The sequence below is a fragment of the Triticum dicoccoides genome, chromosome 3B, assembly GCF_002162155.2.
Source record: "Triticum dicoccoides isolate Atlit2015 ecotype Zavitan chromosome 3B, WEW_v2.0, whole genome shotgun sequence".
Taxonomy (NCBI): Eukaryota; Viridiplantae; Streptophyta; class Magnoliopsida; order Poales; family Poaceae; genus Triticum; species Triticum dicoccoides.
The window spans coordinates 228,979,834-228,998,267 of NC_041385.1; the positions used below are offsets into that span (position 1 = coordinate 228,979,834).

The 18,434-nt window shown below is 42.5% G+C and overlaps 1 protein-coding gene across 1 annotated transcript; it reads right to left on the reverse strand.

The window, feature by feature from the left end:
* Nucleotides 1-1,375: 1,375 nt before the first annotated feature.
* On the reverse strand, nucleotides 1,376-4,512 carry LOC119275662. The gene is made up of 7 exons (XM_037556552.1): nucleotides 4,369-4,512; nucleotides 2,491-2,599; nucleotides 2,277-2,339; nucleotides 2,126-2,173; nucleotides 1,970-2,032; nucleotides 1,745-1,805; nucleotides 1,376-1,665 (listed from the first exon to the last, which is right to left on the reverse strand). Exons 2-7 carry the CDS (start codon nucleotides 2,593-2,595, stop codon nucleotides 1,625-1,627), a joined length of 381 nt encoding a protein of 126 aa, XP_037412449.1. The 5' UTR covers nucleotides 2,596-2,599; nucleotides 4,369-4,512; the 3' UTR covers nucleotides 1,376-1,624.
* Nucleotides 4,513-18,434: the final 13,922 nt, after the last annotated feature.

Consider the following 18,434-nt stretch of genomic DNA (forward strand, 5'->3'; position numbering starts at 1 on the left):
TGACTTGAGGTGACACCGAGTGGAGTGCCGGGAAGGAGGCAGGGACGGGACGACAAGGATCCGTAGCCAGGCAGCTTGTTTTTGCCGATGGCATGGCCGGTCGGTTTTTCCAAACGTGGCCAGGGGTCAGCTGGCTCCCGAGAGGATAACGTACCCGGGTTAGTAACTGATGCTGCCACTTATGGCGCCGCAGGATGTGGTGGCGTTCGGCTGTACGTTCGCAAATGGCTTGCACGTACTGGAAGGATGTGATCAAGATCGGCGAGACTTGTCATGCCTGCCTGCCAGCCAGGCGTGTCGTTCTGGTGCTGGTGTTGGTGTTGTCAAGTCATCTCCTCATCGGTTCTTCTTTGCGAGCGAGCTTCCTGGAAGCTGATGGAAAAGCAGGCAGACCACGTTGTGACGATGGCGCCACCGCGCCTAACCCACCCGGCCCGGAGGTTCGCTTCGCCATGATATGATACCGTGCCCGTGCGTGCGCGCGATCGCTACGTCCCACTGACACGGAGACGGCACGGCGCTATCCACCCCGCACGACTGATTCTGTCTAGGCAACTCTAGCATCTTCAGACTTGAGATAAACTTCGGAATAGCTTCACACACGATATCTGATGGACGACTTGTGGACGATAGTAGGATTTTACGTCCCGTAATCATGCAGGGATTTAATCTAAGGGTGATTACCTACCGTCGTGCATGCATCGGCTGCAATATCGTCGGCTGCGTAGCACTGCTCGATAAACTTAGCACGTGTTGTTGAGCTCGAATCAATGCCCCATACCATCGCCTTAGAAGCTTTTCATGGCAGAAAAAAAAAATGTCATCGACCTTAATTTCTTGAATGATACTCCCTCTGTTTCTAAATATATAAGACATTTTAGAGATTTCAATGCAGACTACGTACGGATTCATTTTGCTTCGTACATAGTGCCTATACTGGAATCACTAGAAAGACTTATATTAAGAGGGAGGCCGTTTCCAATCCACCTTTGGAAAACCATTCTTCATTGAAAGCCTGACCATGGCATCTTGGCGGATCTCCATCTCCAAGCAGAGAAACGCCAAGATCTTTGACAATATTAGCACTGGCCCTAGCTCCTGGTTTCACAACTTTAGGAAACAATGCCTTTTCTCTTACATTCAGGGTTTCCCTAGTCAAGGCTGATGCTATTCATTTGTGGCTCAGCACTCTTGTCTAGCTCACTTTAGAATGTTTCCCCCCTTTTGTACCTCCCCTCCCCTCCTCTCCCTCTGTGCTTTTGTATATAATTTGTAAAAAAAAAACAAGAATACGACGCACATTCAGAAGCCTAAACACTGAATATGATGCAACGCAACTCAGCAAGTCAGAATGGTAACTAGTACGCTGATCACGGGATGTTCAAAAACAGAGATCCATTCACAAATAGGACAATGGTCCAGTCTATAATGGTCACATAGCAAGGTAGCTGTTCGATCAAGTACAAACCCGCAGCCGCAGTCCTTGAAATTACAACCGTCTCTTTTCTTATCTATGGACGCACGCATACATCCCTTCCCTGCGGTCCACAGACAATGAAAGCAAGCTGCTTCTTCAGACGACGAGGCCCCTTCGCACCGACAACACGAGATTCCACGCTGTTGATCAGTTGATATTCATGTCCTCCGACCCAGCGCCATCTCCATCTGCGCGTTGTGCATCTAATTGTTTAGAGAGGTCATTCCGGCATATCTAAAGATTGATGCAAAACCATCAACAACATACCCTCGTTTTCTGATGAACTGTAGATAGAGCTCCTTGAACGCTGTTGCTGTTGTCGTGTGGGCTGAAATAAGAGCAGTGTACAGGGATGAGTTTATGCTGCACATTTTTATGTTGCAGGCCTTCAGAACTCAAAAGAACTGGACTTTTTTCGGCAAAAGAAAAGCTGAACTTGACAAAAACACAAGTTTGGCTGCTAAATATGACCCTGCACATGATAAGTAGTACCTGCAACTTTGGCCTAAGTGCCTCCAGTGGTCCTTTGGGTTTTGCAACACCTTGCTGTCCAGACTGCAAAGCAAAATATCCCAAAAACAGTTCATTGAAACTCAAGTACTGAACAAACGAAAAATGAACTGAAGCTACAGAAGGATAATTTAATACCTTTCCGAGAGCCCAATCAGCAGAATCAAAATAGGCCCGCTCATGATCCTACAATTATGAAGAGCAGTTTAAATGCTGAGAACTAGTGTGGTTTATGCAGATACCTGATATGGACTGTTCAGTTTTGGGATGAGATATTCGAATTAAGTACCTTTGAGATGAGCGGTGGCTTTTTAGGAATTAGTCCTCCAAACTTCTTCTTGATTACTTGTTCCTGCGCATAACAGATTGTGCTTGATGTTAACCACAAGTAATTGATCATGCCAGCTATAGAGACCAACCTTCTTTGTTGCTCAATTAACCAGAATATACAAGACTACCATTTAAATGACCATACAATCTTCAGAACTAGTCCTGAAAATAACCTGTTGCTGAGCTGATGGCATGGCATTATCTCCACTTTGGTCCATAGGTTCAGAATTTCCAACATTATCATGCCCAACAGCATTGGCGTCCTTCATCCCCGACATGGTGCTAAAAACAAGATGTTAGTATTTATCACATTATAAAGCACTAAAGTGAAAAGTTGTTTTTAAGGCATGAAATGTTTGAGCAATAGAGTTTGAGATAAACCAAAATCAGTAGCAATTATTGTCCAGTGTTGTTCACTATTTGCAGTTTGACTCTTAGAACAAAATGGCAACATTTTTAAATAGCCGGTGTATTTTGAATGGGTTTATACTTATTCTTTTGGGTTTAAAGATATAATCAAGGAACCTTAGCTAGTTTTCTACTGCTAGTTTCTGGGTTAGTTCTTAGCCTTTAACATTGTAATGGCTGTGCTAATTGTAGCTAAATATTAGTCGCTCTACTATTTTCAGCTGATGAGTACCCCCTATAGTGAGCACTTGATGTTGGCAAATCTGAACAATTCATTTCAAATCAAAGAATGTGCTTCAGTTACAGAAATCAACACATTACTTTTCTCTTGTTAGTTGTATTACTATGCTTCCTATCTGACAATAAAAAGAGAAACTATGCTTCCCACCTTCATGGTGTTAGGTATGCTAAAACTAATATACTAAAAACCGTGGCCTGCGGATTAGCCCATCCAAAAATAATAACCAGGAAGGCCATTAAGAAAGAAACACGTGTTTATCTCTTGGTCGATAGAACAGATAAACATCAATATGAGACTGGATATATGGAACTTAAACAGGTAAAACTGTTTTTTCTTAATATAAATTCACTAGCACTGTTCAAATTTCATATATGCTCCAAAATCTTTATAAGAAGGTTAAATACAACCCACTGGTCAGCACATTGACTCATTCCACAGCCCATTGGATCGACAAAAAATCAAGTACATGTAAACTCAATGTTAGCCTGTCATGACAAGCAGATACCTTGAGTATCTGTTTAATCGATAACTTGCCAGAGGATCCACACAGATTGTTCATTTTTAGCCCATCAGGTTTAATCTTTTCATTACAAAATTGGGCAAAAACAAGCTAATGCTTCAGGGGCCCTTCTAAATGGTAACACCTCGTACCGTGGTTCTAGATACAGAAATGAAGCAGCAGCTTGATACCCCGGCATCCCTAGTGGTACACAGAACAACTCTATCTACATATTGTCATCCAGAGCCGAAGTATGACAAGGCGAGGTCGGAATAGTGACTAGTTGAGTACTACTTGCGTGTTTTCTTTGCTTGCTATACAAATCTGAACACCGGGTTGTCCCTGAATGCCAGGTAAATTGACACTATCCTAGTAGACGGGAGTTCCAGCAGGTGCCTGCAATCTGTTTGACCGTATGACAACCCAAAATGCTCTCATAAAGCACACAGTCCTCCGTGACCGAAAATCTAACAGGACCTTCTGATCCCCTGTTCTTGCTCTGCTGACACACGCATGGTCTCTGCCACTTCACTTGCTTGTTTGTTCAGCTGACTGCACCAGCTGGTCGCTGAATTATCCATCTTAAACATATACAGTACATAGTAAGAAGCAGAGGTAACTATTCTCGAATTATGCCCAATTCTGAGCGTGAAGCATGTGCAGATCTCTCGTTCCCTCTGGACCGTCGGCACCACCTAACCTACATGATGAGTGGCAGTCCGGGTAATTCTCTTGCTAAATTTCTCCCGCACATCCCGGATCAGAAAACAAACCATCCCGGATCTAGTGACGGCGGGATCTACCAATCTACGGAGACAGCAGGCCAACGACCCAGTCCCATCGGCAAGCTAAGTAAGCAAATTGCTCGGACTCTGAGCGGAAGATGAGGTGGAGATCACTTACAGTTACCGTCACAGAGACGGTGGCGGCGAGGGAGGCGTCGGCTCGGCTGCTCGGAGGTGGAGAAATGGGGAACCGAGGGAGGGACGACGAGCAGCAGCGACTCTCTAATGAGTGGAGGTATGTTTGTTTGTTGGCTGCTGCTGCTGCTGCTGCTGCGATCGGATCGGTCTCGAATTCTGAGATGCACGGAAGAAATAGCTCCGTGTGGGGCCCCGTTCGCCCTGGATTTCGGCCGTTGCTATCGTAGACTGCCGGGCCGGCCGTGCAAGTTGCTACTTGGCCGGTCACCGGAGAAAAGGACATTATTTTTCCTGTGGATTCTTTTTCGAATCTCCTGTAGATTTTTTTTCTTTCCTTATTACTACTTCTCCGCCGAAAATACCATTTTCCCCCAAATGATAAGCGTCACACATATGACACAAAGCACTCCAGTCTACGTTTTTTTACAACTAAAGTTGTCATCCGAAAAATAAACCTCCAAAAAACTGAAAATTGCCATCTGAAAACAAAGTTGTCATACTTGACAACTAAAGTTACCATCCCCGCTTCATCAAATATGTCGTAGAAAACATTCGGAGTTGCCATGTGTTCACTAATAGGAAACAGACAATCAGTCCCGGTTTTAGAGGGCCTTTAGCTCCGGTTCGGCAACCGGGACAAATTAATCGGGACTAAAGCCCCTGACTTTTAGTCCCGGTCGTGTTACAAACCGGGACTAAAGGTGCTCCACGTGGCCGCTGTGGGGCGCCGAGGCAGGAGGACCTTTAGTCCCGGTTCATGACACCAACCGGGACTAAAAGGCAGCCACACGTCAGCACCTGCCAAGTGCTGGGCTTTTTTTATAAGGAGGGGCTATGAGTTTTGTAGGGTTTAGGGGTTTCATATTGTGTTCCCCTTTTTTTGTGTGTTTACCCTTTAATTCTTTTACATTTAGGGTTTCATTTTTATTTTATGTTTTCCATTCAACTCGACGCTAACTACTACATATAGCAATGAAGGAACCATTAATTACACAACATCGTCATGAACATATATAGAGAGAAGTGACATCTCTTTTTTCGTGCTTGGTCGAACAACAAGTTTTCGTATATCTATTCGACGCTACTATATACAGTACATGATCATGCATATATACAACATAACATCTCTTACGATCCCTAACATCATCTACCAAAATCGCATTGCAATTCCCGATGGTATTCTCTGTCTGTAGGTATGACGTGCTCAATAAAGAATCCCGCCAATTCGTCTTGAATTCCTCGTATGCGATGTGTGTGTGTGAATATTGTTTACGTACTTCTAATTGTTGTGAAGATATGCCCCGCTCAGAGGTCGAGTGGCGAATGAACTCGCAAACGTAGTATCCACATAAATTATTCCCGGGTGCCTGCTACAAGCACTTTACGAGAATAAAGTTCAATCAAAATGATAATCAAGCATGATAATGATATTGAAACTACAATCAATGAGAGATGCGCGGAACAAGCTAGTACTACTTACTTTAGGGTGTTGAAGTCGCAGCTCCTTTTTCCATTCACCACTAACCTTGCTAGTGAACTTTTTCCAAACCCTGCCCGGCAAAGAAAATGATTACTTGATATCAGGAAATGAACATAAGTTGCCGATATAGTGCGATAATGATTGAACTTACTTCCGGAGCATTTCACTCATGTCCGCCCGCTCCTTAGGCTCTTTACGTCTCGTGTCCAAGACAATTACTAGTCCCGCATCAAGCTGAATGGCTAGCAGAATAAAGTGGAATCTGCGCACGCATAACTCATCAATTACACTTAACCTCGAGTGAGCGAAACAAAATATGCTCAAGACAGTAACACTCACGAGAAGTTGTAAGGAAAAAGTATCTCCCTTCTGTTTTATTGTCGAAGTAACGCATTTAGCAAGTTTTCTCAGTATCGTCGGGGTTCTTTTGTACCGTATATTTATTTACGGTATTTGGGCTAATGAACCCAATGTCATAGATTTGTCTTCTTTTGCATTTGAGGATCTTCAATCTGCATAATATAGTGAGGATAACTATACATGCAATGAACGAGCTGAGTTAGAGACTTAATTACAGAAATAATACTTACAGACAATAGCAACTGATGATAGTTTTGTCGAGGGCGCCTTGATTGTATAACTGAAATAATTCTTCAAATTCAATGTACAACGCCTCGACTCCATTGAAGTAGTGCTCATCTTTAATTCCCCCCAAGATACTGTCGGTCCCATCCTTGTAGGTTTTCAAGTACTAGTCATGAAATTTTCGCATTATCGTTGATAGATGCGGGAGCTGCTCAGGTTTGATGAGAGGCTTCCCGTGCTCGTATCTAAAGGCTACCTCAGCCATTTCGAACTGTATATCATCACCGAAGTAATCACCAAGAGTGATACCAACACCATCGGCCGCTACCCCTAGATCATTGGCGATATCGGTAAACATCTTGAGCGGGGGGCACAATTGCTTTTCCTGTTCGCCGAGCTGGGGAATTGTTTTCCCACTTCTTGCACCACTGCTACTTCCCGATCGCTTCAAATGTATTTACAACACAGCGGCCATAGTGTGATAGCGGCGGAGGCCATGGTGGTCGCGTAAGGGCATCCAGACAGTGCTTCACTTTTACCGAATCTATTTTCTCCTTTGGATCTGGACGTTTTGGTGCAAGATGGCGTTTCACATCAGCAGCGACAATGTCGTTGTTTTCCTCGCCAGTCATGTCATAGGGCAACTTGGCAGGAGCCTTCTTGACGCTTTGAACTGCTCTGGATTTCTTCCCTGTTGTACTACTAGCCGCGGGAGCGGCAGTGGCTCTCTTCCACCGATGCTGAGGCGGCGGAGGATGCGGAGTCAGCTGACGTGGTGGAGGAGACGGAGTCCACTAAGGTGGTGGAGATAGCTGAGGCGGTGGAGGATTTTGCTGAGGGGCCTCCTCCGCTGGAGTCCGCTGAGGCGGCGGAGACAACTGAGGCGGCGGAGTGTGCTGACGCGGCAGAGACGACTGAGGCAGTGGAGATAGAGTTGGACTGTGAGGAGTCTGCTGAGGGGCCTCCTCCGGCTGAGTCTGCTGATGCGGCGTCCAGTTTGGAAGCACGATATTTTCCTTTCTCCATAGAATGGTAGTCCTTAAGGCATTTTCCAGATGATTCTCCCCTTCACCTGTAGGGTAGTCAAGCTCCAGCCCCTCAAATCTGGGCATAACTTCATCCACCATGACAACAACAAAGCCATCTAGAACTGGAGCGCAATGGAAAGTTCCATCAGGTCGACGAGGTAAGGCATAGCCGACCGCCACCTTCAAGGTTATGTTAATGCATTTCGCATGTAGCTCACAATGTTCCTTCTCCGTGATATCATCCATGGGGTAGCGAGGACCCGTGATATCAGGTCGAGCGAGCTTTGTGGAAGCCACGCTGCTTTTCTGCTGAGATGGTGGGGTAGCTTCGTGGCTAGTATCGAATGAAGGATCTTCGTGCTGCTGAGATGGTGGGTCGGTAGCTCGCTGACTAGTAAGTGCCTCTATTTTCTTCTCCTGCAACGCTAATCTTTCTTCTACCTTCTGCATCCGGTCTGCTTCCTCTTTCTTCTTTCTCCCTCGGCTTCTATAACTAGTGCTATCGGGAAACCCATGCTTCCATGTAACGGAGCCTGATGTGCGTCGTGTTCGTCTAGGGTGTTCAGGATTCCCGAGGGCGTGTGACAGCTCGTCCTTCTCTCTGTCGGGATGGAACCTCCCTTCCTGCACTTCCTTGATTGTTTCCTGTATCTTTTTGATGGGTGTTTCTAGTTGAGCTTTCGTGTAAACACACTTCACTGTTTTTGGATCCAAAGTTCCCCATGCCCGAAGAACCAAGTCCTTGCCTGTTCGGGCCAGTTCAATGTCGCTCGTTGGACCCCTTTAGCAAGCAGGTCGTTCTCAGCTTTGTACCACGTAGGCCGGGCAACATTGTAGCCACCTAACCTCGTAACATGGTGATATTTCTTCTTTGCAGCATTTTGCTTATTTATCTATGACCTTTTCTTAGCTTTCTCCCATTTCTTGCAAGCCACAGATGCGGGCCAATGATCTTTTATCTTCGCATATTGACCGGTGAATTATGGAGTCTCGTCTTTGTCGACAAACTATTCGTTGAATATTTTCTTCTAGTTCTTGAATTGTTCTCCCATCTTAAGAGCCCACGCCTTGACTTTTCGCTGTATAACTGGGTTATTTGGATCCTCCTCTGGCGGTAGGCTGAAATTTGTCATGAGCGAGTTCCAAAGCTTATCTTTCTGTCTATCATCGACATAAGAAACTTCATCATCCTTCTTCTTATTCCGTTCTTGGATGCTGATCGAGACACTGTCCGTAACAACAACTCCGCAATGATGTATAAATCGGTCTTTGGTCCACTTGGGAAGAATCGGTTGGCCATCTGGAGTGACTTCTTCGATTGTGAAACTTTCATTCTCGCCCAACCTTTTCTTTGGCCTCGTCTTCTTATAGAAGTTTGGCTCGATATGGAGGGCTAAAAGAAGAAAGAAGCATTAATATATGTACATACAAAACAATTAATGCATCTAGTCAGCAGAGGCTTAATTAATATATATACCTCGTCAGACTTTGCAACAGTTAAGGCTCCTACACCGGTGGAGCCGTCATCTCCTCCCTCCTCCATTTGATCACCGGAGCCGTCATCCTCTCTTCCCTCACCATCAGCGTCGTTGAGAAACGACAAGGTGATATCATCACCTCCCTCGCGGATTATATCCCCCAACATCTCTTCTTGTTCTAAGTCTCTGTCGTGTTCCATAGTTTTTGCAAATATTACAACATGGCAATATACAACCATGAGAGATGGATTAGTGGCAAACATAGACCTAATCAGAACAAGGAATCATATGCATATGAACAATGGATTAGTGGCAAACATCATACAAAGTTGACTAGTTTTATAACAGTTAGTTTCAGACGATCGTCAAGGACTCCGTCCCCCTCATGTCGAAGTTATACCGAAATTATCGGGGTTATGTTTTAAGGACCCCCCACTCATGTCGAAGTCAATGAACAATAGGAAAATTTGTAAGTGATTGCTAAACTTTTATGCTTCATTTATATGAAGATCAATTATCCAATATAACTATGTTCGCAATATGAGGCATTGGACATTGTCTAGAATCATATATGATGAGTCGTCCTATCTTTCGGGAGAGGATACTTTGCGGATAGCCTCTCTCATGCATGCCTGTCTGACGTGCAAATCATGTTTTCATATGCCTCAAAATCAAAGTTATCGGGGTATTATGTTTTAACGCCCCTCCCTCATGTCGAAGTTACGATAATATTTTTACAAGATGAATACAAAATCTATACACAAGATGAATACAAAATGAATACAAGATTTATACACAAGATGAATACAAAACTCAACAAATGAACCAATCATCATCCTATGAACAAAACTCAACATATAACACATGGACACCTTTTGTCGAACATCGGAGGGACGATGAGGGGCCAACTCCACGGAGATGCAACACCACAACCTGTAACTCCACCGAGTGAAAAAATTAGGCAAACCCAAGTATGCCACCGGATAGAATGGAATATTTTAGTTGAAATGGCCCTAAAGATCATGGCAAACGGATGCACGGAACTCAAATGGTGATCAAAGCAATATGCAATGCAAATCTGTCCATTATAGCTAGATACCAATTTAAAAGCAAGATTTGAACATGCTATAGAATTCTACATGGCAATAGATGCATGACATGAATGTACATGTAACACATGGCAAAACATGCTTACTGAACTAATTCAAATGACCCCTAGATCAATGGCAATCATCATGACAAGTTGACAAGTATTAATAGATTTTTAGACTTACTGATATTTGCATAGTGGCAGAAAACAGATTCATGATGCAACCTTTGAGGCAAGTAAAATATATGCTACAACAATTTTTCATGGCAACAAAGAGCATGGCAATCATGTACTAATTACCCTTAACAAAACACCCTTACTGATCATGATCCAAAGATGCACGGATTTGTTGCAAACCTCAAGGAAAAATGCAAAGTATTAATACTGCCAGTTTCAGACTTAGAGAAAAATAGCATAGCATGGCAGAAATGAATAGATAGCAAGTTTACAAGCTTGTAGCACTCACATAGGTCCTAACATGGCATGAACTAAAATCTACCAGCAAGAGGACATCAAAATGCTCCTACTTCATGTTCAAAGATTGCCCAAAAGATGCTTGCATTAAAACATACAAAAATGACAAAATGAACTCTAATGTAAACATTTTGTTCTTCAATTTGTTTTAGTAACCACTCATCATATCTCAATTTTGGAGCACATCTCACATAGCTATTTAACAACATCTCAAATTGAAAAAAAGCTAATGAATCTATTTTAGAAACTAGCATATTGGTCCAAACGAATATGTGATTCTCATCCTTTAGCAAGATCAACATCGACATCTCACAGAACATATCACATCCATGCATCCACGAATCTTACAGTTGCCATGGCAAAAAAGAAGTATATTTGTCACCAAATTACAACACTTGACATGGCAAAAAAACATTTTTTATGAAGGAGAAAATAGATCCTGTTGAACTTGAGCATTTCTTAGACTTTGAAATGCTCCTGTTAAACTAAAACTATTTCAAATAAATTTTATAAAAATGCCACAAAATACTGTGAGACCCTCTGATGTTTATAGATCACTTTTATGCAAAAATCCATCTTGTTCATTTGAAAAGTTTAACCATCCTTCCAAGTTTTACTTTCAATAAAATTCTGTAGTTTGGCCATCTTGTTCATTATTCTCCCTAAGCCAAAATTGTTCTCCCTAAGCAAAAGTTTGTCACTTGACAGAAGCTCGGGCGCAGGGGGCCGGCGGCCACGGCGATGGATCGAGGCAGGAAACAGAGGGGGAAAGAGTGGTGCTCACCGAGGAGCACATGAAGGCTCATTGAGGGACTAGTAGCAGCAGACAGCAGCGAGATCGATGGAGAACAACGGCGGCCACAGGAGAACGGCGGCGGTGGCGAGGAGGCCAAGCGGGCTTCAGGACGGCGTCGGGGCAGAGCTCGGGGACAACGTCGGGGGCAGCAACAAGGAGCAAGATCGGGGAGGTGACGACGAGTTCCGGTAGCCTGGCGGCGTCGAGGTGGTCTTCGGCACCATCGAGGGAGAGGGAGAAAACTGCATATGGCTTTTGGAAAATTTCCTAAGTCCTCCTTATATACCCCACCCAGTCTCTGTTGGTGGCACCAACCAGGACTAGAGGCCCCCCCTTTAGTCCCGGTCCGAGCCACCATCCGGGACTAAAGGTGAATTTCACCAGCCTGAAGGTCCTGAAACCCAGGCCTTTAGTCCCAGTTGGTGGCTCGGATTGGGACTAAAGGGGAGGGGGGGGTCTTTAGTCCCGGTTGGAGCCACCAACCTGGACTAAAGGGTTGGTCCTGGCACGACCGAGGGGTGTTGGGCGTTTAGTCCCACCTCGCCAAGCGAGAGGTGCTCGCACTGGTTTATGAGCCCAACTGCGGCTACCGTTGCAAGTTCCTCTCAAAGCACAACTCATCATTTAAGATGGCCTTTCTCTGCCCGATGGGGCCTACTGTCATCAGATATTCGTGCCCCATGGGCCTGCATCCTGACCCATTAGGTTTCTAGTCGTATGCAAGTCGTGGTGTGTGAATTCTGCTGCTAGTAGGCGGGCATTTTTATGTTATTTTTTGCATATATTATGTCAATTTTTTGATTCTTCAAATCCCATCCTAAATTTTGGTTTTAGACCTTTTTTCCTATTTTTGGTTTTAGACCTTTTTAGGATATTTTAGTTTTATTTTTCTTTTAAACAGATGCATACATGCCTAGTTTTCATTTAATTCTTTTTGCTATTAAAGTTTTTAACCAAAAATACTCTATGAAAATTTTAGTTGCATAAGTTTTGTATAATTTTAAGTTAATATAATTTTGATCATAACTAGAGTTTTATAAAATCTTTTTAGTTGATTCTTTTTGCTATTAGAGTTTATAAAAGCTTTTTAGTTGATTATTTTAATTATTTTTTGAGCTAAATGACCCTAAAATTGAAAAGCACTACAAATGAAGAATATTATAAAGTACTTTTTGTTCACCTAATAATGTTATATTTTCTTTTATGTCAAGTAATTAGTTTAACCTAATACTTTTTGTTAACCTAGTTTATTTTGATGCATGGACACATAGTGATTCAAAAAAGGCGGCACAAATGTTCTATGTTAAGGAGATAGACCCTTACTACGAATCTTCTAAGATTCGTAGTAAGAGTCCATATCCTTAACAAAGGATGCAATGATGTCAGAAGCTTATCCCTTCTGGACGACCCGGATATTTAAGGCGGTCGACTAGCTCACCACTTGGCAAGGTGGGACTAAATGCGGGTGTGAAAATATGCGGTAGGCCTTTAATCCTGGTTGATGCCACCAACCGGGACTAAAGCTAGGTTTTAGTTTAGTATTTTCTGTTAACCTAATAATGTTATATTTTCCTTTTCTGTTAAGTTATTAGTTTAGTATTCTTTTCTGTTAAGTTATTAGTTTAGTATTTTTATTTTCTGTTAACCTAATATGCACCATTCAAAGGCACATCATCAATTTTCAACCCTTTTCTGACACCATTTGGTATTTTTCACGCATTTAATGATTTTTAAGCTAAATGACCCTGAAATTGAAAAGCACTACAAATGAACTCTGAAAAGGTTGAAACTTGGCATGCTATGATAATTTCACCCATATAGCATGTGCTAAAGATTTGAGAGGGTTACGACAAAAACTAGATGCACTTTGTGTACAAAACTGGACAATCTCTTTCGAAGTATCAGGGTTTCAGACGAAAACTCATCTATTACAAAGGGATTTTATGTTTTTAACTTATTTTAACTCCAGACTTTTTGTGTGTTCAATATGCACCATTCAAAGCCACATCATCAATTTTCAACCCTTTTCTGACCTCATTTGCTATTTTTCATGCATTTAATGATTTTTTAGCTAAATGACCTGAAATTGAAAAGCTCTAGAAATGAACTCTAAAAGGTTGAAACTTGGCATGGTATCATAATATCACCCACGTTGCATGTGCTAAAAAGTTGAGAGGGTTACGACAAAAATTGGATGCAATTTGTGTACAAACTGGACAATCTCTTTCGAAGTATCAGGGTTTCAGATGAAAAATCATCTATTACAAAGGGGTTTCATTTTTTGACATGTAACTGCAGTGATATTCTAGATCAAAGCCATCATCAGAATAGTTGTGGAGCATAAATATGGCTTTCAACCCAGAATCAAAGGTGCAAAATATTCGGTTATCTTGTATATGTCGAACAGTTACTTGAACAATCATACCATATGATATGTTGTCTTCACTAGAGAGAAAGTCTAATTCACTTTTTCTTCACATGTGTCCCTTGCTTATTGCACCGTAACCATGGATAATCTTCATCGTTTAATAGGATGCTTGGGCCAGTCTTCACTGTGAAGGGAGGAATTTCATGAAACTTTTCATAATCTTCAGACATGTCTGTCTTGTCCTCCACTCCCACGATGTTTCTTTTCCTTGAAAGAACTATGTGCCACTTTGGCTCATTGTATGATGTATTCGCTTCCTTATCTTTTCTTTTTCTCGGTTTGGTAGACATGTCCTTCACATAAAAAACCTGCGCCACATCATTGGCTAGGACCAATGGTTCGTCTGTGTACCCAAGATTGTTGAGATCCACTGTTGTCATTCCATACTTTGGGTCTACCTGTACCACGCCTCCTGTCAAATTGACCCATTTTCACCTAAACAAAGGGACCTTAAATTCACGTCCATAGTCAGGTTACCATATCTCCTCTATGTAACCATGATATGTGTCATGTGCCCTATTGGTGTTTGCTGCATCAAAGCGTTGGTTGGTGCTCTTTTTATCTTGGGCAATCATGTAAAATATATTCTCATTTATCTCATACCCTTGGTAAGTCAATACAATCAAATATGGTGTCCTGGCCAACAAGTACAACTCATCTCTAAGAATGTTGTTACCCATGAGATGTGTTCACAACCAACATCCGAAAGTCCCGATGTGTTCACATGTAATCCAGTCGTCAGACTTCTCCGGTTGTTTGGAGCATAGAATATTCTTGTGTTCATTAATATATGGAGCCACCAAGGTAGAATTCTATAGAACTGTGTAGTGTGCTTGCGCCCAAGAGTGCCCGTCCCTACATATTATTGAATGCGCTCCTAGCGTGCCTTTTCCACTCAGTCTCCCCTCATGCCGTGATTGAGGAACACCAATCGACTTAAGGTTAGGAATAAAGTAAACACAAAACTCAATGACCTCCTCTGCTTGATGCCGCGTGGAGATGCTTCCTTCTGGCCTAACACGCTTACGAACATATTTCTTTAAGACTCCCATGAACCTCTCAAAGGGGAACATATTGTGTAGAAATACAGGACCTAGAATGGCAATCTCGTCGACTAGGTGAACTAGAACGTGCGTCATAATATTGAAGAAGGATGGTGGGAACACCAACTTGAAACTTACAAGACATTGGACCTAATCATTATGTAACCTTGATAGGATTTCTGGATCGCTTACCTTCTGAGAAATTGCATTGAGGAATGCACATAGCTTCATAATGGCTAATCGAACATTTTCCGGTAGAAGTCCCCTCAATGCAACCGGAAGCAGTTGCTTCATAATCATGTGTCAGTCATGAGACTTTAGGTTCTGGAATTTTGTCTTTGCCATATTTATTATTTATATTCGATGAGAAGCCAGACAGGACCTTGATACCGAGCAGACATTCAAAAAATATTTCCTTCTCTGCTTTGGTAAGAGCGTAGCTGGCAGGACCTTGATACTGCTTTGGATGCATGCCATCTTTTTTGTTCACACGTTGCTGGTCCTCCTGTTTCTCCGGTGTATATTTTGTCTTCCCATACACGCCCAAGAAGCCTAGCAAGTTCACGCACATTCTTCGTCACGTGCATCACGTCGATTGCAGAGCGAACCTCTAGGTCTTTCCAATACGGTAGGTTCCAAAATATAGATTTCTTCTTCCACATGGGTGTGTGTCTCTCGGCGTCATTCGGAACAGATTGTCCTCCAGGACCCTTTCCAAAGATTGCTTTTAAATCCTTGACCATATCAAATATATCATCACCAGTACAAAGGACATGCTTCTTCTGGTGATCTGCCTCACCTTTGAAATGCCTGCCTTTCTTTCTTAAGGCATGCTTGGTCGGAGGAAATCGACGATGACCCAGGTACACATTCTTCTTGCATTTTTCCAAATATATACTTTCAGTCTCATATAAACAGTGCATGCATGCATTGTATCCCTTGTTTGTCTATCCTGAAAGGTTACAAAGAGCATGCCAATCATTGATGGTTACAAACATCAACGCTCATAGGTAAAATTCATGCTGTTTGTGCTCATCCCACACACATACACCATTTTTTTATCCCACAATTGTAAAAGTTCTTCAACTAATGGCCTTAGGTACACATCAATGTCGTTGCCCGGTTGCTTAGGGCCTTGGATGAGCACTGGCATCATAATGAACTTCCGCTTCATGCACAACCAAGGAGGAAGGTTATAGATACATAGAGTCACGGGCCAGGTGCTATGTTTGTTGCTCTGCTCCCCAAAAGGATTAATGCCATCTGCACTTAAACCAAACCATAAGTTCCTTGCGTCATCTGCAAAGTCTGCCCACTATCTGTTGATTTTTCTCCACTGCAACCCATCAGCGGGTACTCTCAACTTCCCGTCTTTCTTACTGTCTTCTTTGTGACATCGCAACAACTTGGCATGCTCTTTGTTTCTGAACAGACGTTTCAACTGTGGTATTATAGGAGCATACCACATCTCCTTGGCCGGAACCCTCTTCCTGGGGCGCTCGCCCTCAACATCACCAGGGTCATCTTGTTTGATCTTATACCGCAATGCACCACATACTGGGCAAGCATTCAAATTCTCGTACACACCACGATAGAGGATGCAGTCATTAGGGCATCACATGTATCTTCTGCACCTCTAATCCTAGAGGGCAGAGAACCTTCTTTGCTTCGTACGTACCGTTATGCAATTCATTATCCTTTGAAGCCTCTTCTTCATTATTTTTAGTAGCTTCTCAAATCCCTTGTCAGATTCACCATTCTCCACCTTTCATTGCTGCAATTCCAGTGTGGTACCGAGCTTTGTGTTGTCATCTTCGCAATTTGGGCACAACCATTTTTTGTGATCCTCTAACATGCGATCGAACTTCAGCTTCTCCCTTTCACTTTCACATTCTCTCTGTGCATCAACAATGACCCAGGAAGATCATCATCAGGCACATCTGGTGCCTCTTGATCTTCAGCGTCCACTGTTGCAGTATCACCATATTCAGGGAACATAGGATAGTTGTCATCATCCTCTTCTTCTTCATTGTCTTCCATCATAACCCATCTTTCTCTATGCTTGGTCCAAACATTATAGTGTGGCATGAAACCCTTCTCAAGAAGGTGCAAGTGAAGGGTTTTCGAGGAAGAGTAATCCTTCGTATTCCCACAAATAGTACATGGACAATACATAAAACCATTCTGACAGTTTGCCTCAGCCACCTCAAGAAAATTATGCATGCCCGTAATGCAATCGAAGGTGCGTCGGTCACCGTACGTTCATTGCCGGTTCATCTGCATGCATTATATAATTAAGTATATCAAAAACCATTACAGAACATCATGAATAGAGAAGTGACCAAATTAATACAAGTTCATCATCAAATTAAAACCAAAGCACATTAGTGATCAAATGTTATTACTAAAAAAATAAATACATAAAGTTTATACATAGTTCTCATAGAACAACATACAACTCTCTAGAGCATCTAATTAAAACATACATTGAAACTAACATACAACTATGTAAACATTTAAACGCAACAACAAATGCAATAAAAATCGCAACTAAGGTAACAATTGATCCAACAACATAATGATGCCAAGCCTCATTATCAATGGCATATTTTCTAATATTTCTAATCTTCAAGCACATTGTATCCATCTGGATCTTGTGTAGATCGACGACATCGGCGACATGCAACTTCAATTTCATCTTCTCTTCTTTAATTCTTTTCAATTTTTCTTTCAAATAATTATTTTCCTTTTCAACTAAATTTAACCTCTCGACAAGAGGGTTAGTTGGAATTTCCGGTTCACATACCTCCTAGATAAAGACATCTATGTCAAGTTGGTTGGCATAATCGTCATAAACATTAAATGAAACAAATAGATATAAAAGATAATATACCACATCTGAATCATAGACCGGACGAGAGCCGACGGGGGCGGATACCCAAACCATGGCACTATATAATAACAAACAATAATACAACTAAGAAAATTATACAAGCAGTTATCTAAATCATACAAGTAAGATTATTTTTTCTCAAAAAAAGATAAGAACAAGAGGCTCACCACGGTGGTGCCAGCGATGAGATCGGTGCGGGCGACCGACGACGGTGAGGATGGGGACGAGGACGGGACGACACCCTACACATGTGCAAACTCTGAGAAGTTAATTTGAGCTCATATTGTGCATCTAAATGAAATAAACTCCCACATACACTCCACTAAAACCAATAAACCACTCTACTCTAGAGCATTTGAAATGAGCTAAACTAGCAGTGAGAGATGAAAGGTTGAGGTGGCTAACCTTTTAGAACACTTGCATAGTTGGTGCACCACCAAACCTAGACAAATCTTGGGGAAAATGGAGCTTGGAGGTCGAGCTCGGAGAGGAGAAAGCTTAAGTGTGGCTCGGGCATTTCATCAAACACCTCATGTGCATATATAGACAACAAACAGAGTAGCCCACACCTCCCATCCTTCCACGGCCAAAAAACAAAGGAGATGGGGGGGGGCATGAATATATATAGGAAAAACTTTAGTCCCAATTTGTGTCTAAAACCGGGATTAAAGGCCTACCCTTTAGTCCTGGTTCCAGACACCAACCGAGACTACAGGGCAGCAACCCCTTTAGTCCCAGTTGGTGTCTGGAA